This window comes from Salarias fasciatus, chromosome 6 (genome assembly GCF_902148845.1).
Source record: "Salarias fasciatus chromosome 6, fSalaFa1.1, whole genome shotgun sequence".
In the NCBI taxonomy this organism is placed as follows: domain Eukaryota; kingdom Metazoa; phylum Chordata; class Actinopteri; order Blenniiformes; family Blenniidae; genus Salarias; species Salarias fasciatus.
In genome coordinates, this window is record NC_043750.1 from 40,467,825 (window position 1) to 40,494,583 (window position 26,759).

The 26,759-nt window shown below is 49.1% G+C and overlaps 1 protein-coding gene across 4 annotated transcripts; it reads left to right on the forward strand.

Moving 5' to 3' along the window:
- Positions 1-25,466, forward strand: LOC115390617 (testis-expressed protein 2-like). 4 transcript variants are annotated; one of them, XM_030094535.1, is made up of 13 exons: positions 1-113; positions 420-485; positions 12,953-14,498; positions 15,773-15,973; positions 16,110-16,425; positions 16,531-16,778; positions 16,849-17,013; positions 17,826-17,925; positions 21,116-21,242; positions 22,612-22,725; positions 22,804-23,013; positions 23,910-24,030; positions 24,145-25,466. In XM_030094535.1, exons 3-13 carry the CDS (start codon positions 12,978-12,980, stop codon positions 24,262-24,264), a joined length of 3,243 nt encoding a protein of 1,080 aa, XP_029950395.1. In that variant the 5' UTR covers positions 1-113; positions 420-485; positions 12,953-12,977; the 3' UTR covers positions 24,265-25,466. The 4 variants fall into 4 exon arrangements, with proteins under 4 accessions (XP_029950395.1, XP_029950396.1, XP_029950394.1 ...); XM_030094534.1 differs by lacking the exons at positions 1-113; positions 420-485 and adding an exon at positions 6,965-7,272 and having other exon boundaries at positions 22,618-22,725; XM_030094533.1 differs by lacking the exons at positions 1-113; positions 420-485 and adding an exon at positions 6,968-7,272.
- Positions 25,467-26,759: the final 1,293 nt, after the last annotated feature.

Sequence of the window (26,759 nt, forward strand, 5' to 3'; positions counted from 1 at the left end):
GAAGGACCGTGGCTCGAGTCGAGACGTGGAAGTGAAGCAGCGTTTCTGCTCTAATCCTCCAAACTTCCACTTTATTTCAGCACAGCCGGGGGAAGCATGAAGCCTCTCGCGCGGTAAGACCGTTTTCCGAGTCCTTCATCAGAAAGTGACTTCAAGTAAAGACTGAAGTCGTGATTCGGCTGGAAATGTCTGTTTTCTCCCATCTGTCCTTCAGTAAAGTTTTTATTTTGGCTTCAACGTGTTCGTTAAAACGTTGACAGCATGTTTCTGATCTCAGTCGATGATATTCACACGATTCTTCACAGTAAAAATCACACTCCTGCATGGAAATGTCTTTAATTTACACGATTCTCAAGCAGGAACACACCTCCTGTGAAGTCCTGGCGTTTCTAATGCTTCTCTGATGATGTCTCTCTCAGCACCCTGGATATGTGAAACTGGACTCTTCAGTCTCAGCCTGGATTGAATGGCACTGAGGATACAAGGTAAGCACTTAGCCAGTAAATCTGAACTCATTATTGATCCGTTTCCTGAGCTACAAACGACCTGAGTGAGGGCAAAGTCTGCGTGCAGAGAGAGAAGAGGCAGAGGAGGAGAGGAAGGCTCTGAGAAGGCACAGAGAAGGCACAGACTGCTCAGGAATCAGCCAGCTTTCACTCAAACTGCTCTGGAATCAGCCAGCTTTCACTCAAACTGCTCTGGAATCAGCCAGCTTTCACTCAAACTGCTCTGGAATCAGCCAGCTTTCAGTCAAACTGCTCTGGAATCAGCCAGCTTTCACTCAAACTGCTCTGGAATCAGCCAGCTTTCAGTCAAACTGCTCAGGAATCAGCCAGCTTTCAGTGCTCCTTCTGATCCATGCACAGTTTCTACTTTATAATCTGTGAATTCCATTAAACTCATGCCATCTTTACATTGATGCAGGTGCAGCAAAGTGTTTCCAGTGTTTTGGACTGTTTTTTAAGCCCCCCCCCCCCCCCCCCCCCACCCCCCACCCCCCCCCCCACACACACACACACACACACACACACACACACACACACACACACACACACATTCAAATCCTAACACGTCTTTATGAGCTGACAGGACGTTTAAGTGGTGGATGTGTACAGTCAACAGCACTGAGGTGTTTTTCAGGTTTCTTCACACACATCCCCTCAAGCTTTATTGATATGAACAGCGACTCTTTCCCTCTTCATGTGTTTACTCTTGCTCTGGGTGGGAGCTTAAATCCCCTAAGCAGTCCAATGAGAAGCTAGAAATACGACGTAGGATTGAGATGCGACTCTCTTCTGCTGAGTTTTCCTTTCTGCTGCTGCAGCTCTCCAGGTTTTTATTCCTCTGTTGTTCAGTCAGATGAGCTCATGTGGTATTGGAGCATCATTTGCTGTCACTGGGTTCACAGTTTTTTAATTGCCCGTCTTGGAACCAGAAGGTCAAAGGGTCATCAGTGACCCGGGTGTCGACTCTGCAGCGTCTCTGCTGTCTGTTCAGATGAGCCGCCTCTCAGTCAGCTGGCTGAACGTTTTCGGTTTAGTGGAGAATAATCCAGATATTGTGTTCATGTAGAAAAGTTAGGAGATGTTTCAACTTCAAATATCTGAAAAGTCATAGAAATGGTGGTAAACACAGAAAACCCGACCCGGACTCGAACCCTGAACCTTCCTGCTGTGGGATGACAGCGTGAATGACTCGGTTCTAAAAACCCCTTTCAGTGAAAGACCGTCCAGTCCCTCTTCCTCCTCCTCCTCCTCGTCATTAGTTATCACATGATGGTTTCCAGTCCTGGAACTGATGCAACACTTCCCTGGTCCTGATCCTTGAACTGCGACAATCATCTCTTTGTGTTTCCATCCAGGTCATTTCATTTCATTCTGGTTCAGTTGGTGTTTGGCCCTGACTTCACGGTTAAGCTGGTATTTCTGTTTCAGGATCGTTTAGTCTCACAGATCTTTACGTAGCGGTGAGCCACGGACACCGGAACCTGCTTAAAAATGCAAAAACACCCCATTTCATTACATTGACATTCCTCTTTTCTTATGTATCGGGAGAACAGGATGCAGTGGTTTGCACAGTGGTATCACGGCAAAAAGTTGTTGGTCCGAACCCTACAGGCCTTTCTGACTTGAGTTTGCGTGTTCTTTCTTTCCGTTTATGCGTCTTCTGCCTGAACTCTGGTTTCCACACAGTCTAATGGACATTTGAGGCTAATTGTGAAGAGCGCTTGCATTACGTGCACGTGCACCTGTGACCATCTGACAGCCTGCTCTCAAACTTCATGACATTAAACTGGACGAATCGGAGCATGTATGGAAGAATGTTTCATGTGGAAGAGGAGCTGATGAGTATTTCAGACATCATGATTCAGGTCTGTGCTCAGGTTGTCCTGGTGGGAGTTTGCATGTTCTTTAAAAGCATGGTCTTTGTAGGCCGCGGTCGGATGGCAGTTTCAAGTGAAAACCTTTGTTGCATTTTGTCTGTTTATGATGAAAATGCAACTTTTTTCAAAACACAAAAATGAGTTTTCTCTTGAAAGGCCGCGGTGGAGACGAGTTCTCGGGTTGCTCCAATCTGACGTGTTTCATGGTTTAGGTGGAGTTTGGATGAAGGTATAAGTGGGTTCTTCCATGTCTCTGTTGGTCCTGTGACGACAGCTTGACTCCTGTAACCCGACTAACCTGACACTCAAGTCAAACCTTGGATTAAATTGTTGTTGGTCTTTGAAAGAAGACATTTCCTTCCTTTAATTAAAACCAGCCTCCATTAGAAGAAAATGATGATGATCAGGTACCAGTCCAGCCTGAGGCTGTAATTCCAGTATCAAACACTCAGAGTTGAAGTAGATCAAGCTGAAAGCTGTGAAAAACAGAAATCAGTGGAACGATAAGATTCTGCTGGAGTGTGTTTTATGTGTTAAGAAGCCGCGCAGAGCTGCGGTCACATGCAGATTTAACAGACTGAAGCAGGTGTGTGCTCTGAAGGAGCTCTCACTGCCCTGCACGCCGGAGTGACTCTGAGAGAGGTGAAGATAAAGGAGTATCGATTGATAAGCGTTCAGAATCCGGGAGGAAGTCTTCCTGAAGCTGGGAGCTGCCGCTGCAATGCAGACGAGCAGGTGGAGGCTGAGCGCTGGGTCTCGGACCGACTCCCCTGGTGACGGTGCACCTGTTCAGGGCTGGGACTCCTCCTGTCCCAGGCTCTCAGCAGGTCTCGCCTGTTTTTAGATGGGCGAGTTTTCTCTCTTCTGGTCGGAGCTCAGAACCGTGTCGACACGCACGAAACGACGGAAGCTGTGTGGAAGCGACTCGCAGTGTGATCTGTGGCCATCATAAGGCCCGTGGGCCAGATGTGGCCTTTCAATGTCGCAGGGAAACACTGCTACTGTTTGATTCATGATACTGACAAGTTATGGAAGAGCTTGACAGATTGGATTCATTTGTTTAATATATAGAGCACCAGAGACATTTCTGAAACACCTAGAATTCCCTCGCCGGTGATCCTAAAACAGCAGACAGGAGTCAACACTCCGTTTCCAGGAAGAAGCATCCAGCGGAACCAGCCTGAGAGGTCATGGTCGTCCGCCGTGACCGGTTCAGGTTCGTGGAGATTAGAGAGGAAAGAGACGACGATAGAGAGGAGCAGTCAACAAATAACAACACTGGACTGGCAGTAATCTGTGGCTCCCTGCAGGAAGGAGCAGGAAGTGTCGGTGTGAACCGCGGTCAGTAGAACATTCATCCCTCCTGAATGTCGGAGCTTCTCACTTTGTAACGACTCCTGCAGAGAAAACGTTTACTTTGTCATTTAGGCCTCGTTTTCATGTAAAAACACAGAAGCTTTGTAACTTTGTGAGCGTCTCGGTGCATTTTCACACAGTTGGAGTTGATTTCCAGCACATAAACGCTCCGGTCACCCCGCTTGGTTCGTCTGTGGCGGTGAGGCAGCTGCCGGGCATGTCCTCGCCGCCCGTTACCCGGCAGAGACGTCACTGTGGTTCATGGGTCAGAGGTCTGCTCGTGTTCCGGTCTTTCCTCAGCTCCTTTCGTTCTGTATCAGTTCAGCTCGTTATTCCAGCGCTGCTGCTGCAGAAGGTTAGAGATCAGACTGGAACACTGAGGACGTTAGACTCTAAACCCACAGCAGCACGACTAAGAAAAGTGGTCCGGAGCTGGAACCCGGCCCTGTAGGGTGGTTCTGGTTCAGCAGTGGTTTTGTTGACGAACCTGAGGAGCTCGTTCCTCCTGCTGAATGAACAGCTAGAGGAAAGTAAGTGAATCCGTCAGTTTGAGCTTCACCTCCGGCCCAGTCTGGAGCCGCTGTGAGTCAGAGGTGGCTGAACGTCACATGAGTGTGTTTTAGAGGCAATTTAGTGTCTTTTATTGACTCTCCAGAGATCCAGGCGCCTCTGTGGAGTTCTGTGGTGACTGTCGCTCATTGAGAAGCTGATTTCTGAGCTTTTCTTTCCCCGAGCTCGCCCGTCACTCTGAAAGGTGTCAGTAAACGTCTCGGGACGCGTTGCGACTGGGCGCCGATTGAAATAATGACCGTCGTAGAGACGGCAGGAGGAAATGTGCCAAGATGGCAGCTTCTCTCACGCTCCAAAGACTCGGATCATCAGGCCGCCGCCGTCAGGATCGCTGCTTCCCAGAGGAAAGGTAGCAGGTGGGGGCTGATGGGTAAATATAGCCCTGCTAAAAATATGACTTCAGAGTTTCTCACTTGAAACTGAGGTGTAATTCACAGGGAGAGGAGGAAAACAAGACATCTGAGCATCACTGAATTCACGTACAGTTGTGATTGGAGCTGTAAGAAATCCTGCAGCTGCCTCTCATAAAACCAAATCCACTTCTTCTGCGAACAGTCTCAGTATTCCAGCCTCCAGCGAGCTGCTGCGACTCTGCTTCACAATGTGAGCTTTTGTTATTCCGTTTGGCCTAATCCCCTCTCACTTTGTCCAACCCTGACGGCATAACACGCTCGATTATAACATTCCAGGCTTTTCCTTAAGACCCAGTTTCACTGAGCGTCGGCCACAAAGTCCCTGTTGCTCAACGTAAACGAAGGCAGAGCTCTGAGTCGTATTCAGGACGTTTGGAAAGAGTCGTCTTCATCCATTTCCAGAACTTCATAAAGAAGCGTCAGCCACGATGTGTTGTTTTAGTCTTCCTGAGTCTTTCCCTTCATCAGAGTTGAGTGGAGGCAGATCTCAGATCTTGTCATGATAGTCTGCATTATGTTCAGAGTTCTGTTGGATCGCAGCGTCTCTGGGTAAATGATGTCCAGCTGGCCTCGGTATAACTAGCACTGCTGGTTCGGCCGTCCTGTGCAGGTTTTCTGACCAGTCCGTTCTGACTGGTGGTGAACCGCTACTTGATGGTTCACCTGCTTTTTACAATAATTGAAATGGTTTTGGTTGTTTGGCTGCCTGCTGTCTGGGAACTGAATGGAGATTTGGAGAGTCAGAAACAAGCAAAGGGAACGTCGGAGTGAGCAGAAATTCAAGATCTGGGAAGAAACGACTTCACAAAGTGTTAAAATACTTTGTTTTTCAGCCGATCTGCTTCAGATTCTGAGCTTTGATCAGACCCACAACACGCTGCACATCTATTTGTTCTGGCTGTGAGGACTGGTGGTGAAATCCCAGTGCCAGCAGTTCGCTGCAGGGTTGTGTAAGGCCGGGCAGCCCGGGCGAACCCGGTGCCAAATCAAACACGCAGATTACAGAATCCGCTGTGGCAGCCGAACGCACACTTCACCCGTGGTGCAACAGCGTTTCGTTAGCCTGAACTTCGGCCTCCTCTGAGTTTTATTGGCGGCCTTTTACTGGTGGTCTGAAAAGAAGCGCCTGGATGTGGCGAAGGTCGGATCTGGATCCAGAGCGCCTGGGGGTCCTCTGCCCTCCTGGGTGGCCTGGACCAGATGTTTCCGTCTCATGGTTTCTTCAGACCTGGATGCAGAGTGCAGCTTCCTGCTCCTCTCACATTTGTCCTGAAGACACGCCTTGGTTTTTTTATTTTTTTATTATTTTTTTTTTTTGTAATGAATGAGTTTTTTCAAGCTATATTTAGATATTAAACTGACAAATCTGGTTTTCAGAAAAGGGCAACTGCAGAGAAATCGGACTGTTCTGAATTGACTTCAGCGTCTTGAGGAGATCCACATCAGTGTCGTCTCCGTCTCCCGAGACGCACCGACCACAGCAGAGCCAGGCAGTAGGTCAGATTCCTGGAACAGACGTCCTACTTTATCTCGATAACGTCTGTGCAAAACAGCGTTACAGGCTCGCCTTGTTCAGCTCAGAGGAGCAGTCATCTCAGGTCTCCGTCTGCTGGTGACCTGCTGTCAGCAGCTGCTGCTAAATCAGGGAAACAGGGTCAGCAATTAGAGTCGACGTGAGGGAGCGCGTAAAATCAAGATAAAAAGATCCACAGTAGCTAAAATACATCCTCTGAGAACTCCTTAAATGTCATCCCTGAGAATATAGTGGAGGATGTGAAGCGCTCCTGATGGCGCTGACGCTGAGCTGGAGGCGAAGCTCTGGTGTGTGTCACAGCGCCGAGTTCCTTCAGAAATAACGAGGGCTTGTTGATGAGCTTCAGCGGCTGAGGGAGGACAGACTGGACCACTGAGCTGACGGGGTTCTTCTGCGGTCTGGGCGCTGTGGAAACACCCCGGTCCCAGACCTCTGGCCTCCTTTTGTCTGGTTGTTTTTGACTTCCTGGTGTCAGTGGACGCGGCGTCACATGCTCTTCACAAGCCGCCGTGCACGCTGCTGTCGCAGGCCGGAGTTGAGCAACCCGGTGAGATCAGGGATGAAATGTGGAAACGCCCTCAGCTCTTCTGACAGACACTGTTGGAGAGGAAAACCCTTCACTGTAAAACTGGGAGGAGTTTATTACCGGAGCAGCTGTCCTGCCACTCAGCTCCCGTCAGCAGCCGCAGCACTTAATTCAGTTTTTGGTGAATGCTATTATCTTAATGAAGCGCTTCATGAGCTGCAGTTGACACAAGATGTTTTGTTTTGAAAGCTACTGGATCCACTGGGTCAGAGTCCTGGAAGCTGTCCTGAGACCTGCCTGAGGTCTTTTTGTCTCTGTTTCAGAAAGACTTCGCCTTCACAGAAACACCGAGGACCGTGTGGTTTCCATGTTGGCCCTCTGCGAGTGCTGTAGTTTGTTTTGAACAGTTGAACATGTTGAGCGTACGCTCGAGGTTTTGGGGGCTGCTGGTCATCCCGCTGCTTCATCCTGTGGTCCAGTCGTCTCTGAGGTGAAGGTTTCACTATGAACCACATTAACCTGTAAGATCTTCTGATGTTTCTTTTCTGACTTGTCCATGAGTCCTCAGACTCTGCCTCGGTCTCTGGATATATCGGCATCGTTCCAGCATGAGGCAGCTGATGGTCTCTGATAAACCGCCGTCACAGGAAATAAGGGAAGGCTGAATATTCTTGAAGTGCATCACACCGTCTTCACTGAGGCTCTTTCACAGCAGCTGTGAAATTTCATTACAGGGAAAAAGAAGCAGCAGGAAAAACAAAGCGTGATGTTTTTTCACTGTTGGAAATGTTCTGTGCAGAATGAAACGGATCCTCTGGCCTCTGCAGACCCGGCGGAGCCTGGTTGTGTCAGTATTGCTCTGGGCACGTCGTCTCCGCGCCTGCTGTTGGCTGAGGAATGCTGCCAAACAGCTGATCAGACCCGTAACGGACTCGCAGACCCACATTTCAGCCCTGGCCTGTCTCTCCAGTTAGTCAGCATTCCTCCGGACAGCTTTGGCTTTGTTGGCCTGCCTCTGTTTGTCTCCAGGAAAGCAAATCTGAAAAGTCTGTGTCTAAATAGAGAAACTCTCTCATGTACCTGGGACCGACTCCTGGACTCCCATCATGCACCAGGCTGCAGGTTCTGCTTACAAACTGTGACAGGAGACGGTGTTAAAGCTCAGATGAAGAGCAGGCGGGACGGAGATGGCTTCACCTTTACCTGGACGGGCGGTGAAGGTGTGTGCTCCCGGCTCCGCCCCCTGCGTGGAGACGTCCTGTTGGACTCATCATAAAAACAAACATGGCTTTAAGGAGGAGTGTCGGCTGAAACGTGCTCAGAAAGGAGGCTCGGCTCTGTTTGTCTGGAGTTATGCAACCTGAGGGAGGCTCAGCTGGAAGCCTCACGTGTCTCCTCGTCCGTTTAACAGCAAACAACCCAACAGAAGGAAGGGAAGCTGACAGAACGACTGGACTCGTCCAGAACGGACTGCTAACTCATATCAGCAAACCAATAGAAGTATCTGATTCATGTCCCCGTTCACGATGGCCCTGTCTTCTGAGCTGTCTGCTGTCGGCCTCCTGGAGGGTTGCTGTCCCCGGGAGACACCGAGCACAGGGAGCGAAGCCCTGCCTGTAAATAAGCAGGAGGATTCGGAGTGGGACTTGATCTAATCCCTTCCTAGGCAACATGTGGGGCGCTCCGGGACGACGTCCACTCCTCCAGAGGAGTGTTTTTCTCCTGTAAGCATCCTCCCGAAGCCGCCGATGTCATCTGCAGCAGCAGAGTATGACATTTGAGCTTCCCGGGGGACCGGCCCATGTAACGAACCGGCGGGGAGCAGCAGGTGACCTGCAGCAAGCAGCCGGCTCCGTGTGGAGATGATCTGCGGAAGCAGGAGCTTCACAAAGACGAGCTTTCCCCCGTTTACACCGAGACAGAGCCTGAGAGTTTTCTAAAAGCTCCACTTTGGGAGTCTATCTGAGCACTGTGATCATGTTAATGAACCCTCAACATTAAACGGAGGTTTGGTCTGTGCCTTTTTCATGAACGTCCTTCAGTCGAAGCACATCATGAGCTGTGTCTCATCATCTTCACACAGCTGTTGGGATTACAGCATCTCTGGGTTTGTGTACTTTAAAGGACCTATATCATGCAAAATCCACTTTTTTAGGGTTTTCAGCATGCCCCAAAGTTGAATTCCCTTTAAAACCACCCCCAAAATGTTATTTCCTTTCATCCACGCATGCCTGAGTAATCTCTTTCAGTCTGCTGCTCTCTGCAGCAGCCCCTCCCTTCGGGTAGAAAACAGCTCGTTTGAAACTCTTCAAACCTAAGTACGTCACAAAGTTGAACTCCTCCCCACCACTCTTCTCCCACCCCACCCCCGTGCAGACAGCACCCCCACTCTCCTCTGACCAGCAGCAGCTGATTCGCATTTTCCACTGAGGAGACGCCCCCCCCCCCCCCCCCCCCCCCCCCCCCCCCCCCCCAGCAGGCCCTCGGCAATCAGCGTTGCCACTTTTTGTATCTCCGATCACGGATATAAACTTTAACCATCATCTGAAAGCAACAATCAAGCAAGAGCAAGAGTCTGAAGGGTCTGAAGGGTCTGAAGGGTCTGAAGGGTCTGAAGGGTCTGCGCTTGGTGAGTTTCTAATAGGAAAAGACATTTTTGCGTGTCTTTGCGTGTAGAGAAGCTAAAGCTAAAGAGCTAAAGCTAACCCTTAGAGAGGCTAACGCAGCTCCGATTGGTTGAAGTAGCTGTCAGTCAAAGTCCACAGGGGGAGAGGCGGGATTTTCAGTGAAACAGAGCGTTTTCTCTTCCGGGTTTCAGAATTAACCTCCAAAAATCTTTTATTTCACACAAAATGACTTTTCCTTAGCGCCAAAAATAAACTATTACCATGTTAATGCCAATAATAGGGTTTGGACGAGCTAAAAAAGCAGGATACAGGTCCTTTAAGTGCTACCTGGTGAATGCAGATTTTGCAGGAGTACATCTCTCCACTTTCCCAGCATGCTCCATCCCTGCTGGAGGCGGAGCTGGCGGACAGGATGTGTTCAGCGTACTTCCTGCAGTCAGCCTGACGGCTCTGTTGACTCTGAGGATCCTCAGTGACTGACACAGGAGCTGATGAGTTTCTGCTGCAAAGACAAACTCGTTACGTTCGCCCTTCAGACCAGATCGCGGTGGAATTTTGACGTTTTAGAAAAATGACTCGGGTTCACACAGGGAAACGTTCCGTCCTGCTGAGTGTCCAGAAAGGTCACACCTCTGTTAGTCTGTCTTGTTTTGCATCAAACAGAGAAAAGTATTTGGAATCTGCTGGTCAGACTTGTTGGAAGATCAATAATTCATCATGTTACAGTGGAGAATTGGAACTGTGCTGTAATAAGACCCTGTCCAGAGCCGAGTTCTGGGAAACCCGTTTCTTTTGCGTTAGTCCGTGCCTCTGTCTGCCAGCCTGACCGTCGACCCTGAACCGACCTGCAGACCGGCCCGACGGCCGCTTCCTGGATGTGTCTGTTTACCAGCCGGAGCTTTTCTCAGAATAAACGCAGCTGATCGTGTCTCACCGGGTCACTGTGCGTTCAGGGAGGAGGTGAAGGGTTAGAGTGACACACACACACACACACACACACACACACACACACACACACACACACACACACACACACACACACACATATGGCTCAGGATGAGGGAGGTTTCTTTCCTTTCCTGACAGTCACAGTTCAGACTGGCTGACGAAATGATCTGGACTCTGTGGTGAAACTGTGTCAGAAAACTGTCTGAAAACATCTTTTTTCAGCAATTCTGACCTTTACACAAATATCCATGATTATTATTGCTGTTTTAACTCTTTTTTGTTCTCACATCTAATTTCGGTTTAGATTCAGCGGTTCTTGCTCAGAGTGCAAAGTAACCAGAAGATGAGAGGTTTGTTTTCCTGTTGTTTTTTCACCTCTCGCTGTGTGTCGAGGTCCTGGAGGCGTCAGTGCGATCCGCTCTCTGCAGTCAGGCTTTTCACGTGTCTCTAACGAGACGGAAACTCGGAGGTTAATTAGCTCGGCTCGCTCCTGTAATCAGTCTCATCAGCATCAATGAAAAGCTTTGTGTACGGTCCATCAGCTTCCTATCACGCTCTGTGGTCGTGAGACAAACACCAGCCTATTGTCACTGGTTAATCATTGTTAGAAACATGCAAGCAGGGAAAACCCAGCTCACATTTATGTGCTTCGTGACTCTTTTGATGTTTGTTCTGTTTCCATCAAAAGAAGGAATAGATGACTTGTGCAGAGTCGGTCCACACTTCAGTGGTCAGCTGGAGTCTCGTATGTTAGAAAGACGTCCATGTCCGGCCGGCCGTCCCTTAGAAAGGCCTGATTGTGTTGCTGCTGACGGCTCGCCGGGGACAGAGGTGGCTGGCAGACTGCCCGACTGGGTAACGAGCGCACTCGTGACCCATGTGACAATGAGCCGTTAAGTGGAGTCTGGAAGCGAGGCGGCCGGCCTGACCTCACGCCACCCCTGCTGTCCAGCCGGGGGACGGAGCAGGCAGCGCCAGACGTCCTGCACGTCGACACGCCTCTGTTTCCAGCACCGCTGGACCGAACGGAGACAGAGACAGACAGAGACAGAGACAGGGACAGGGCCGAGGAGATCATCACACATCTGGTGTTTCCTTTCATCAATACAGAAACACGTAGGACTGAGATCACGTACAAATTCACCATCCTGGTTTTGTAGGACTCTGATGCAGGTGTTAACTGACACCAGTGGACTCTGTCTGTGTGGAGTTTGCATTTTCTTCCTGCTTAAGTTTTTCTCTGGGTGGTCTACCTCTGCTTCTGTCTCCTCAGTCTGAATGAGGCAGGTGTATCAGGAGACTGAACATCCATAGCAGATTTATTCAGAGTAACGACATTGTCGTTGTAGCTGCTCCAGCTTCTCAGTGCCGACAGGAAGTGATGTGTAACAGCTTGATGATCTGGGAGGAAGGAATCAGACTCCAGACTGGACTGAGATCTGTCCGTTAGTGATCTATATAAGAAGTGTATCATTACGACCACGACAGGCTGTCTGAACGTCATGTTCCCGTTACCCTCCCCCAGCCTGCCGTGACTCTGATTGCTCCTGATTAACGCCCTCCGTCTTCCTGAAGGGCTGATTGTAGTTTGCGGTAGGTGTTTTGCAGAAGTGTCAGCAGGTGGTGAGTGGGATGAGGGGGTTAATCACCAGGCGTGTGTGTGAGTGTGTGTGTGTGTGAGCTGATTTAGACCCAAATCTGACGTAATTGAAGCGATTCAGTGATGGAGAACAGTCACACGTGCAAAGACACTTTTTCTTCCTGGAGACGCAATTAACACAGTTTGGCTTCCTAAATATAGTCCATGGTTACTTATTCAGGAGTGTATTGACATGAAATGTTGACTTGTGAGAGTCAGATGGTCGGATATTCTATATCATGATAAGAAAACAATGTAATGAACACTCTTTTCTACTGTCTCTCAGCCAGTTTTTAATGAAATCTTATTGCTTTGATTGTATTTTTCTTGTTTGATTGCTGGCCCTTTGCTGAGTCGAGAATCTTCAATCTGGCAGTTCGAAGTTTCAGTAGAAATGATAGAAATCACCACAGAACCATCCTCCCATTTGTGTTTTTTTCTTAGCTTTCCCTGAAGAATAATGATTCATTTTTCATTATTTCATTCGCAAACAAAACTCCTAAACGATGCATTTCTCTCCTGCAGACTCAGTAGTTAAATTGTAAAAATGGGTCTGAAACCGATGTTCGATGCTTTAATGTCAACCCGAGCTTCACCTCTGACCTGCCTTCAAACACGCTCCAGACTCAACACGTCAGGGGAGGATTGTTGTGAGCCGAGCCTGGGTTGTAGAGGCTTCTTCATGTCTTTTATTGGGGCATCAAAGCATTGAGGAATATTCCAGCACTCTTCCACATCCGATGGTGGACGGATGGTGGAATATTCTAGGCCATTTACTGTTGAAATTACTCATTCAAGGGACCAACATGAATTTCTGTCCGTGCATCAGTGAAGAAATAGTGTCTTTAAGATCTGAAGAAAGTTTTATGTCAAAATCCAAAAGACTTTTTGTTGCGAATCGATGTGATCTGATTTATTTGGCTCTAATTGAGTCTGATGTATTGATCTGTTTGCAGACTGCCGCTCAGTGGGAGTGCTGAAATGACCAGCCGGCCTCCCAGCCATGCAGAGAGCACTCACCACGCAGACAGACCGGCGCCCGGCACCCCCAAGCTTCATGTGCAGCGGTCGCTGTCGAAGGAGACCATCACCATCCACTTCTCAGCTCTTGGGAAAGAGGAAGAGGAGGAGGAAGAGGAGCTGTACGCCTCGGGTGCCTCGACTCCCTCCGCCGTCCCCCTTGGCGATCCAGGCGTAGTGACGGGTTTGGAAGCGAGCGAGGAGATGTTTGCAGGACGGCCGGACCAATCGGACGCGGCGCGCGTCATTCCCGAATCATCCAGACTTTCCTCTGCATCCAAACCCCCGTCTCAAGGCGCCCCCGCCCAGACTCTGTCTTCATACCTCTCTGAGCAGAAGGCCGGAGGCACCAACCCCCCTCCCACAAAGTCTCTCAGCTTCCCCTCCAGCGACAGACCCTTGCTCAGTCTGGCCAAGACTCTGTCCTCTGACATGGAGTCTCGCGATGGCGTCCCCTCAGCCCCGGCTCCAACGCCGAGACACCAGCAGCTCATGAAGTCCCTGGTCAAGTCCTTGTCCTCGGACACGTCCCAGGACTCCTCGTCCTCCTCCACGCCCTACCGTCTTCCGGAATCACGCCTTAATCTGCAGCTCTTCAAGCAGTTCACGCACCCGCGGGTCCAGTCGGCCGCCGCGTTGTTGGTGAACGACCCTAAAGCGGTCCCGCCGTCCCCGCAGACGTCCCCGGACAACCGCAGCTTCTTCAAAGTCTCGGAGGTGGAGGCACGGATCGAGGACACCAAGCGCCGCCTCTCTGAAGCCATCTCCGAGCCGCTGCAGCTGCTGAGTAAGATCATAGACGAAAAGAGCATCCACCGGGCCAAGGGGCTGTCTGCCAGCGCCCAGGAGCTGTCCACCATCACGCCCGTCAACGGCCACCTGGAGAGCAACAACAACTACTGCATCAAGGAGGAGGAGGCCGGCGATCTGGAGGCGGGAAGCCCCGACAGCAGGACCAACACAGCAGCCGATTCATCCGTCAGCCCCCCCACCGACACCAAGAGCCCCAACAAGTCGTCCTCGCTTCCAGCGTCTTTGGACAACTACTCCATGTCCGCTCTGGCCAAGCTGGAGGACGAAGACTTCTGCATCCTGAACAGCGACGACTTTGAGGCCTGCACCGACGCAGACAGCAGAGACAGGACTGACAACACGGGGACCGGGAGTCCAACCAAAGTGCCACTGAGTGGCAGCACCGAGCCCTGCAGCGAGGACGAGTCCGAGAGCCTCCAGCCGGACCCCAGTATCCCGTATTACACTCTCTGCTTCCTGTCCACACTGGTCTATCTGTGCTTTGTGTTGCCTCTTCCGAGCTACGTGGGAGGAATGGTGCTGGGGATCGGGCTGGGCTTCCTTTTAGCCATCGGCGTGGTGTGGCTGACCGGACCAAAACCTTCTGGAGGCGACTTCAGACATTCCAGACACCAGAAGATGCTGCTGAGCCGGACCAAGCTGGACATCAAGGAACCAGACATTTATAAGGTCAGTGAATCATTTCCTCACTTGTTTCAGATCATGTATTTAATATTTGATAATATAATATTTGATTTATTGGCGAAGTCCCTCTCTGCTGGAGACTCAGAGGTCTGAAGTAAGCAGCTCGTCTGAGAACATTTCAACATATAACCCTTTGGCAAGCATCCTGCAAATGTCACAAAGACCAGACTACCCCCTGCCAGATCGGTAGGCAGCAGCGATTCTCCACTTTCAGAATAAGAGCGGAACGACACATTGAACAGGGGTGATGCTGTTACGTTTCAGAATAAGAGTTCGTATGGTAGCCATGATTTCTTTATTTGATGTTATTGTTTCAGAAGAAGTTCATTCAGGATAAATACCTTTGGTGGAAAATGTTGTTTTCAGGATGGATTATTCTATGATGGCATGGTTTAAATGTTCTGGATATGATGAAGTTGTGTGTGTTTTGAGGTGTGTCGGTCACCAATAGAGCGAGACGTCAGAGTAAAACGACACAACACACACATTAAGACTTGTGTGTTTTGAAGGTATGGCATCAGAAGTTAAACTTCCCACACTTCTTTACAGCACCTGTGCACAGAAGGGATTGTGTAATAAATTTTATAACTCCTCATTTCCATCTTGTCTTCTCCGTCAGGGGTTACTAGAGTTCACATAGTGACACTTTTCAGGCTTTGGGGGCATTTTAAGGGAGGAATCTGGTGATAATCTGAGTGCTGCTGTAATCCAGCCACTCTCTGGTAAAATGCTAAGAGAAATCAGGTTTTAATGCAGCTGAATTACATTTCTGATCAGATGTGTCAACGATCCTGGTTTCCACTCATGACTTCAATCAGAGCTCATCGCCTTCATAGGATGTCCATTATCAAAGTAGATTCACAAAAATCTACATATACAAATGTTTGTATTCATTTTCCATCATGAAATCAGTGAAATCCTGCATCGCAGATGCAGCATGTCTAAACATGCTCCAAAAAAAGGCAAGATTTCTACTCAGGAGGCAGATTTCCTTTGGAGTTGTGAGTTCTGAGCTGAATATAGCTCGATGAGCTTCAAAGAAAATCACAAAGTGTTTGTGGCTTCACGTCTGTGAGACTGTGATCAGCGTGAAGCTCGCAGAGCCTCAGGTAACCTTCCCCATCGCAGTGGAAGCTTCGAACATGACTGACAGCAGACGGTGTCCTGCTTTCCAGGCTGGAGTCGAGTCTTCTCTCCCACATTTCTTTCCTGAGAACCAAAGGCTAAGATGCCTTTACAGAAGCCCCTTGTTCCTGCAGGGCTGGATGAACGAGATCCTGAACTACGACCCGGAGACGTACCACGCCACGCTCACACAATCGGTGTTCGTCCGCCTGGAGGGCTCCACCATCCGCCTGTCCAAACCCAACCACAACATCGCCCGCCGCGCCACGCACAACGAGCCCAAGCCCGACGTGACCTACGTCAGCCAGAAGATCTACGACCTGACCGGCAGCAGGGTACGTGATCACAGGGACGCTCGTTTCCACGGCAACCTTCTGGAAACTATGTCAGTTTACACAGAAAACGATGCAGTTAGCTTGTTGGGCCACTTGGCGAACTCTGATCACTCCTTCACGTCCGACCTTTCCTCAGGTCTACCTGGCGCCACTGAGTTTGGCCAGGAAGCGAACGTGGAACAAGAAATACCCGATCTGCATCGAACTGGGCAAACAGGACGACTTCATGTCGAAGGCGGAGGGCGACCGGTGCGAAGCGAGCGACGGCGTGAGCGCCCGGGACCGGGGAGAGGCGGCGGCGGCGGCGGCGGCCTCCACTGGCAGGGAGCTGACGCTCTTCCTGTTCGGGCGGACGGGCAGGGAGAAGGAGGAGTGGTTCCAGAGGTTTCTCTCGGCCTCCAGGATCAAGGCCGACGTCGGGAGCGCCGCCGGCGTGGCTTCCAGTCAGAGAGGTGAGGAGAATCCAGGAAACCATGAGTTTCTCACCTCGCTCGGCTCATTCCAAAGCGCCGCTGAGTGGGCCTGATCTGCGCCGTGTCCCGTTTGGCTTCCCGCAGATCTGAGCTGCCACAGCCGCAGCAGCAGCCGCGGCAGCCTGGACGAGGCGCTGGCGTCGCCCTCCAGGTCGAAGGACTCCTCGTCCTCCTCGGCAACGGCGAGCAGCAGCAGGAACAAGCTCCTGCTGGACTACAGCGTCTACATGGGCTCCTTGCTGCCCAGAGCGGCGGCGAGCAGCCCGGCGGCCACCAGCCCCGTCCTGCAGAGTCCACAGGGCCCACGGGCCAGTCCGCCGCCCGACGCCAAGGTAACGCAGCCCTGGTCTTAGCTGCTGATGTACAAACGTGTAGCTTCGGCTGAAGGAAGTGTTTGTTCAGCTGCAGAGCGCCGTCTCGGCGCCGGAGGACCCCAGGGGACAGGAGGAGGACACGGTTGCCTGGCTGAACGCAGCTCTGGGCCGGATCTTCTGGGACTTCCTGACCGAGCCCTACTGGGCCGAGCTGATCTCCAAGAAGATCCAGCTGAAGCTCAGCAAGATCCGGGTGAGTGGAGTCCCGGGCGGGAGGGGGACCCCCTGCTGAGACTGAGAGATGGACGGAAACAGCCGTTTCTTTACATTTATTCTGCTGGGACTGAAGCTGCTTCACTTCTTAATGTAATGTATGGAGCAAGAGTGTGAAACATGACGCCCATTAGAGGCTCCAAACCACCAAGTGGTATGGATTTCAAAGAAAACATTTTGTTTTCTCAAATAAATTTCTTCAATGCAGCAACACAGCAGAAGGACGTGAACTACCTGGCTGCTATCGAACCACAGTCATTTTCTGTAGGAGTCGTTTGACTTTTGTGAAAATATACATTTTCATCACGTATACTCTGCCCCAGAACAAAACAAAAAAAACCCTTAAAGTTTAAATTTAAAGGTTTTTCTGGTTCCGTTCTCCTGCTTCGACTCACTCAGGATGAAACGAGGTTGAATGTGGAAAATGGAATAAAAGGTGTTTGAGGGTGAATGATGGTGTAACATTTGCAAAACTGGTCATTTTTACTCAAAGTCTGACTCTATGTAAATACATGTTTGCTTTGAATTTCCATGTTAATCACATAGAATAGAACAGAAGTACTTTATTAATTCCCCAGTGAAATTCATTTGCATGCATTTTTTCAGAAAGTGTGTTATAATAGTAATATTTGAAGGGGTTAGTAGACCTTTCAATCTGCGATTAGCCGACAGGGAGGTTTCTCCTTCCCTTCCGATGGCAGAGCGTGTCTTTCATTGGTCAAGTCGTCTAACATTTTTAACCCTAGCTGACCGTCCGTCCTCCGCTCCGCCGTCTGCTTGTCCCTCTTTCAGCTGCCGTACTTCATGAATGAACTCACCCTGACCGAACTGGACATGGGCTCACAAACTCCCAGGATCCTCGGGGCCTCCAATCCCTCCATCAACTACCGAGGCAAGTGTTCCAGATGTGCTGTTGAGCACGGAGCCGGCCGCCGTGCGGGATCTGCCGGCTCCAGCAGCTCTTTGTTCGCTGCAGCCACCGAGGCTGAAGCCGAGCTAAAGTTTCAGCTGACGTCTCGCACTTCTGATCACAGGAAGCTTTGTACGTGACGTTTAGAGAGATTCTTCTGTGATCATGGAAAAGCGTCAGCCTGCAGCTCTCCTTCGCCTCCTGCCACAGTGCTTTACCCCCCCCCTCCTCCGTCTGTGACAGATCGCTCTTTTCATCCTTCCTAGTTTCTCCCTTTCATTTGCTCTTCCTCTTTGTGTCCCGGCTCAGGCTTTGGTCTCGTCTCTTCCTCTTTCCTCCGGTGAGTCAGTGCAGCTCTCGCATCGCCCTGTAATGGGAGCGGGAATTGATCGAGATGGCAGCATCGCTTCCTGGACCCGATCCAGGAAAAACATCCTCAGAAGCCACTTTCAGCGCAGTAGCAGGGCGAGGAACGCGACTCCACCGGCGCTGCTGATGATCTGTCTGCTTTAACAGTTCCAGCATTCAGAAGTGGAGATTTATTGGCACACGTCTGGTGGAGTGACACTTTCTGATGTGAGACAGTAAAGAGCAGGAAGTAGATCTGTACTTCAGACAGAGGCCTCATTATGATCAGACTGAAGATCACTGAGGCCGTTTTCAGCCATCAGCTGCCTGGTATGGGTTTGTTCACCTGTTTGCACTAAAACCACGTTCCTGTGGACCTCCTGGTTCTCCTGGTACAGGTAGATCCTCTTCAAGTCTGTCTTTCTAGATCTGACTTACTGATCTAGCATATCCCACACATGATCGATTTGGATCGATTCGGCTCCTGAAGTCAGATGAGCTTCACACCTTTTATTGTGCTTTTTTCCCCTTATAATGTCAGAAAAACATTGAATCTTCCATATATTTTAGATTGGCCACAGATAAACTGAACCTTTTCATTTTATTACACATCATTTTAGCTGATAGATTGTAGCGGAGCCAGAGTGGGGGCAAGGGGGCGGTCGCCCCAGGGCCCACAAGGTCATAGGGCCCCGTTTCATGTGATGTGTTCACATTTACTCGTAAATAAATTATAATAAAATGTGCAGTGTGTGCCAGAAGGTATACCATATGATTGTGGGCTCCAATTTGCCAATTCTTACATTACGACTGTCCATGAATGCATCAGAGCTGTAAGCCAGCGCTGATTGGCTGTGCGGCATGAACCAGTTTTTTCTTTTGCACTTGATCTGAACTCTTTGGAGGGAAGTTAAACAGTATGCTAAACACTATGCTAGCCGCTAGCGGTACTACCCAAAATCTAACATCGGAGCCACTGGTGAGTCAGTGAAACCTTCAGTAATATTATCTTGATCAGAATGCTGTGGTCTTAAACACCTGCATATCTGAATGTGCCTTGTGTTGCTCTCAACTATAAGAGACCGCCGAGTCTATTTTTTTTCTAATATACGTGAATTCCAAAAGATATAGATAGCTGTGTCTATATCTATCTGAACAGATTGTGTAATTTTAGACCAGCTGTGTTCATTTTATATTTAAGCTGTATCAAAGATGGTACAGATTTAGCCAGTGAGTTTTTATCTGAGCTTTCAGCACCATGGACAGCGGACGCTCTGAGATTGACACCTGTCAGAGTGTGTGTGTGTGTGTGTGTGTGTGTGTGTGTGTGTGTGTGTGTGTGTGTGTGTGTGTGTGTGTGTGTGTGTGTGTGTGTGTGTGTGTGTGTGTGTGTGTGTGTGTGTGTGTGTGTGTTCTCATATTTCTATCCTTGTTGGGGCCAAATGTCCCCACAAGGATAGCAAAACGTGGAACGACGTGCCTTGTGGGGACCTTTTTCCGGTCCTAAGTAGGAGAAACAGTGTTTTCTTGACCATGTTGTTGTTACTGAAAAAAGTAAAAGTGCAAAAACATTTCTTTAGGGTTAGGCTTTGTTGTGGTGTGGGTTAGGGTTAGGGTAAGGGTCAGGGTTAGGGGCTAGACATGAATGGGAGTCAATGGAAGGTCCCCACGAGGATAGAAATACGAGACTGAGCGTGTGTGTGTGTGTGTGTGTGTTCGTTCTTCAGAACAAGTTTGTGAACTGGTTTGTGACTTTGCTTGGCTCAATAAAAGTGAGCATTAGTGTGTTGTTATAATAATAATGCATTGGTTTTATATAGCACTTTTCTGGACACTCAAAGACGCTTTACATTGCATTATTCATTCTCTCCATACTGGGTGAGGGTAAGCTACCACTGTAGCCACAGCTGCCCTGGGGCAGACTGACGGAAGCGAGGCTGCCAATCTGCGCCATCGGCCCCTCCGACCACCACCAACCATTCATTCTCACAACTTTCATACTTAGGCATGGTGGGTGAAGTGTCTTGCCCAAGGACACAACGACAGTTTTGCGCCTGCAGGAGCGGGGATCGAACCGCAAACATTCCGGTTATAGGACGACCTGCTCTACCAACTGAGCTACTGTTGTTTGACGGTAGCATGAGGGATTGTTTGAATGGTAAAATTACTATCATGAGGGCCCATCGAGAATGCTCCGCCCTCTCTGTACTGAGACCCACGCTCCGCCTCTGCTGATAGATCTTGGAAATATAAACAGTGATTACAAAGATTCTAACATTTCTTAAAATCTGACATTTTGGTGATTTTTTTTTTTTCATTTCTGGAATTATTTAATACTGTTAAAAGATATTTTACCTGCAAACCGCCTGAAAAAGCAGTTTTATTTTTCATCTCTTCCTTCATGTGTATTTTGTCAGACTTTAGCGCCCTCCAGTGGTGAGAATAGAAACTGCTGTTCAGGTTGTCGAATGTCGTCTCTTTTTATTTAAAGATGTTTCTCCTGTGAGGAGGAAGACCTGAAACCACAGGGAGTCAGGCTGAGATATAAATGAATCTAATCCTGGACCGGAGGGGACAGATCTCCTTTACAGAATCCGGTCTGGGTTTTAGAGTCCAGGTCCAGGAATGTGAAGTTCAGATTCTGGGTTCAGCTCTTCTTTAACGAGCAACATTTCCATTTTTCTTTCAGATGGTTTTCAGTTGGACCTTGAAGTCCCTTGATCCTGGACTGGAGTCTGGGATCTGGACTCTCTGAGTGTGGGAGTCTGTTAGTGGACCGATGTCCTTCCTCTCAGTTGCTAACGTGAGCCGGTCTGTCCACCAGGTCTGTGGTTCGACCTGGACGTGTCCTACAGTGGCTCCTTCCTCATGACCCTGGAGACCAAGATGAACCTGATCCGCCTGGGGAAGGAGGCGGAGAGCCTCCGCCTGGGGGAGCAAGGCAAAGACGGGTGAGACCCCGAACCGGCAAACCGTCAGACGGCTCTGTTCTACACTCTATTTTTTGTTGCGAGGCTGCAGTAGTCGTCAGGAAGTGACAAAAACTCACAATCATCCTTTACTACAACAAATCCAGCTCCACCTCCACCTTCAATTTTCTCTGGAGTCGTTTCCTGCTGCTTCACTTCCTGTGTTTAATGTCTGCTGTTTCTCTTCCTCTCTCTCCCTTTCTCGCTCTCTCTCTCTGATTGTCTTCTTCCTCCTGCCAATCGGATGCCTTCTTCCCCGGGTGAGTTCTGCTCGTCTTTCCCTCGCTCCTCCGTCCTGCTTTCATTTTCCACTCAGCCTCATTAATAATTCACGCCGATCGCCTGATTGATCTCCTCCTGGGCGGATGCTCATGTGGATGCGACCGTTTGTTCGTTAATCTGTCAGATCCGTCGCTCTCTGTGACCTCTGACCTGTGGTTTCCTCGACAGCTTTGACTTTCACCACACTGATCAAGAGACGTATTGATCTGCGTGTTGGATTTTTACCAGCATTGAAAACAATCCCAGAGAGCATTGAGATTACAGTGAAGGACACACCCATGATGAAGGACTCATCTTCTGCATTTGCAAGAAAAAAACACTGCTGATGCTACTGTGGATCCATGTCAATGCTAATGTCGATACAGTCTAATGCTAATGCTTTCGCAGGCTGAAGTTAATGCTACTAGCAGTGGGACGTCCCTCACGTTGCCATCTATATCAGCGAAGTGTAGCTGCTCCAGTAAACAGAAGTTTCATGCGATGATAACACAGCTGCTCACCTCAGAGATCCATGATGCTAATGCTAGCAGTGAGCGTAACGCTGTGGACGGTCGCTCTGCAGCTCTCCATGCAGGTGCTTTCATTTCAGTTACATTTCACTCGGGATTACTAAATCCTCAGTGCAGCATTAGATGGTCGGATGTTAGCGCGCTAGGCTCATGCTAACATGTGACTGGTTCTGTGGCTCCAGGCTGCTGCTAATGCTGCTAACGTTTAGACTAGAAGACGGCTGAGATGAGCTCCCAGCGAAGCAAGGGACCACTTTTAGAAAGGGAAGCTAATGTTTGATGACGGCTCTTTATGCTGCTAATGCTAATGCTAATGCTAACGTCACAGTGGGACGTCAGTCTGAATGGACTCGGTCTCTTCAGATTAATGATCCTCCTGAAAACTATGGAATAACTGCAGGATTACAGGAACAGCTCAGCTCACAGGAGGAAGCTTGAGTTTGTTTTCAGAAGTTCCATTTGTTTTCAGAAGTTCCATTTGTCCCTGAACACACCGTTGGTGCACGTGGATGACTGTCACGTTCTGATGGTTTTGATGGTTCTGATCGTCCTGTCCTCAGACCCAGGCCGCGGACCTACTGCCTGGCCGACAGCGATGAAGAGTCGTCCAGCGCCGGCTCGTCAGACGAGGAAGACTCCTCCGACCTCTCCAGCGACTCGGCCGGAGCTGAAGGGTGAGCGCGTCGGGATTCCCGGGTTAGAGAACGTTCTCAGAAACTCCCCGGCACTGAAAACCCTCTGCTCTGTTCCAGTTTGGTGGGCGGACACAAGCCCAGCAAGATCATGCGCTTCGTGGACAAGATCGCCAAGTCCAAGTACTTCCAGAAGGCCACGGAGACGGAGTTCATCAAGAAGAAGATGGAGGAGGTGTCCAACACGCCGCTGCTGCTCAGCGTGGAGCTGCAGCAGCTGCAGGGGACGCTGGCCGTCAACATCCCGCCGCCGCCCACCGACAGGATCTGGTGAGCCGCCTTCCTCCGCCCGACAGCCAGGAGCCCCAGATTACCAGATAATCCAGGTTTTGTCATCAGAGCTTCAGAAGGAAAAGAAAAATGTCAAATATTCATGATGTGACATTAAGATGTGTGCTATCTGATCAACCTGGACTCAGTTCACTGTGATGGTTCTGCTGCCCTCTGGTGGTGGAGGTGTGTCCTGCTCATTTTAACCTTTTGGATCAATTTTTTTTTGGGGGGGGTTTACAATGTTTAGCTTCTTTGACACACTATAGACAGCAAATAGGAACATGAATAATAAAGATGTGTGGGGGAAAAAAGACAAAATTCTTATTTAACTTTTTTGCTTCAAGATTATTTAGGATTAGAATAAATTTCTCAGGATTGAATTTCTGTAAAATGTGTAATGCTGCTTTTTCCTTCTCTTCCACCTTCTTCTGTTGCCTGTCCTGTAATTTAAAGGTGAACTTGAATAAATGTGACAGATTAGATGGATTTTACATCAGAATAAATCAAATCAATATTTATAATAAAAAAAGAGTTAGGACCTTGTTTCAACACCAATTCTACTGCATTTTCACCTCCTGTAGATTTTTATACAGTTTATTTTTATAATGAACATGTTTTTTTATTTCATGTTAAGATTTTTGTTTAGGTTGGAGGATTTTTTTAAACCCTTTATTATGATTATTGTGTGATTTGAGACCAGAATTCAGAATTCAGAATCCAGTAAGTGGAGTTTAGAACAGTTTCCTAAATAAGTATAATTTAATCTGACTGTGCTGCAGGTCTGATCGTTCTGAAGCTTTTTACAACTCTTCCCAGCAGCTGCAGACTGGTGTTGAATCATTATTTATATGCGGACCGGGTCTGACCCCAGTTGCTGCCGCTCTGTGCTGCAGGTACGGCTTCCGGACGCCGCCCCACCTGGAGCTGAAGGCTCGGCCCAAACTGGGCGAGCGGGAGGTGACCCTGGCCCACGTCACCGACTGGATCGAGAGGAAACTGGACCAGGAGTTCCAGGTAGGACCAACATGGCCGCCGGGAGGGTTTCGTCCCTCCACTGAGCCCAGGAGGGTGGGCGGGGCTTCGATTTCGGAGGTTTTCAGTCACTCATCACCTTCTGTCGTCTCCCAGAAAATCCTGGTCATGCCCAACATGGACGACGTGTGGCTGGGCATCATGCACTCTGCCCTGGACCCCCGCTCGGCCGGCGGCCCCCCCGCCGGGCCCCCCGGGGACCCCGAGGGCGACTGAAGACTGTTTACAGTATTCCCCTGGAAGTGGGACGTGGAGCCAAAGCCTGGAGGTCCGACGCGACTCCGAGTGGCTTCAGGAGCCACACTAACCACAAACTGCTGCTCAGCGCTCCGCCATGAAGTATCGATCGCAGGTGATCCTCCTCTGCAGAAGGAATCACTGATTAGAAACACTATGAAGGGAGTTCAGCTCGGCCAGCCTGCAGGAGCTTCATGGAGACGCATTCACCAGATACCTTACGGACGATACCTGATGCACACCGGACAGCCTGCAGCTGACGGCTGGCTTCAGACTGTGGACATTCGAGGTGTTTTTAGTGAATCCAGACGGTTCAGATCCTCCATGTTTGGCGTCGGTGAGTGTAGATCACGTGATAACTGGCAGTATTCAGACCACGAACCCCTCCTCCACTGCCAAACCCTCCACCGTTCTTCATGTTTTTTGTGCCATTAATTCCATTATCAGTGGAGGTTCGGTAGGAAGTGTGGCTCAGCCTGTAAATTCCTCACTAACGTGCATAAAGACAATAAGTGCAATGATAGAAACGCTCTGGGCTTCAGTCTGCTATAAGATCCTGTATGTCGGATGAATGTATGTTTCTTTTTCTATGTAAATATTGGCCACCCAGGTGATTTCCACTGGGTTATGCAAATGATTGCACAAAAGAAGGTTTTCTTGATGTTTCCAACACTATTCCCTCTTCCTGTCCTCCTGGTGGTGCATTCGTGCCTCCATCGCTCATCCTGAACCGTGCTGATGGTTTCTCCCATCACTGGAGGCCCGTCGCTGAAGTTACGGTACGCTTTACACGATGAAGACCGCCGCCCCCCCGTCCCTGATCCTCTGACCAAAGCCCTCTGCTCCGCACCGCGAGCCCACCTCTCCAGGCTGTTTACAGGACGCCTCCGTCGCCTCCTCCGTTCTGCGTCGGGTTCTGTTGTTCTTCTGTTCTTTTGCGTTGAGTATTTTAGATCGGCGACGTGAATGAAGGGTTGTGGCTTCAGTTGCTTTTTTTTTTTTTTTTTTGGTATAAACCGAATGAACTGAGATTTTTGAGGTTATATGAAGATCACAACATGATTTATATCTGTGAATTAATAAAGTTTTTAAAGATTTACATGTGGTTTTATGGCCAAATCCAGTGATTATGTGTATCTGCCTTATTTATAGAGCTAATAAAGCCGTCATTGAGAAAGCCTTCTGAACATGACTCTCGCTTTTATTCACTCGGGATTTTGCAGGTTTGTGCTGAAATGTTGATTCACAGGTCTTGATTTGAAACCGGTTGGTCTGCAGTGTTGCATGGTGTGATCAGCTGCAGGATCAGCTGAGACCTGTTCTGAACTCAAACCCTGCACTGGATGAAACCCTGAAGAAAAACATAACAAATGATTTTAAATGTACTTCCTCCAAACTTCCTCTCGGGTAGAACACAAATGTCTGATGAATGCATTCATCTGGAAAATATGAGAAAAGGTGCACATGAAATTCACATTACTAGTATTTCTTCGTTTTGTTATGTAATGAACAGAATTTCTTTCACAGTATTCAGTGTTTCTGTCCTCGTTTACAGCAAACTGTGATTGACTGTGACAAACTGTTTAAAGTTATGTTTCCATGCAGGTTTTACAGTCAATACGTTCTGCACATTAATATTCTAATCACCCAATAAATAAATAAAAATCGATCAGGATTGTGCATCATGTCTCGGGAGCACGTGAACACAGTTTTAAAGTCGCATGCATCAAAAACATTTTGGGCTCTGGTCAAATTTAAAACGGTATTGAGTATGTTTAAAGCGAAAAAAGAAAAACAAACTTCCGGGTAGAATTCAGTAAATATTCAGCCGCAATGAGGAGGGTTTAGACTGATGAATCTTTTCCAGGTTTTGCTTCCCTTTAAAAGTGTGCGCGCGCACAGCTGTTGTTTGTGAGAGTGTGTTTTAAGACAGATTTTTACTCATGTTTGTTTTATTTTGAAATAAAAAAACTCTCCGCCTGCGCTCCAAACCGGAAGTTTGCGGTTGCCTAGCAACGGGAGCGTCCCGGTCTGTCACTCACGGCAGCGGAGGAATAAAAAGGTTAGTTTATCTTTGCTGTTTCTTTCCTGTGTGAATAAATGATCGGTTCCGGTGTTACCTGTTGTTGTTTATCACTAAAGCGAGTTTCCGTTCGTGCTTCCCTCTAAAAAAAAAAAGTCACTTAATAACGCCGGTAATCCCCCGGGAGGAAAAGAGATCAGTGTTTTCTCTGCAGGATTCCAGATGATCGCAGTTTGACTCTGGAGGATCAATAACTTCTCTTTCTCAGAGCCGATGGATCGGCCAGGAGGTGAGGATGAGCGGGAGGAAGGGCCAAACCGGCCGGATGGTGGAGGAAGAGGAGGGAGAGGAGCAGCCGCTCCACAGGTGAGAACCCGAGGAGGGTGGAGGAGGGACCGGCACTGAATCATCTGAGGGAGGGCTTTGTTCTGTTTCATTTCATCATTTTCCG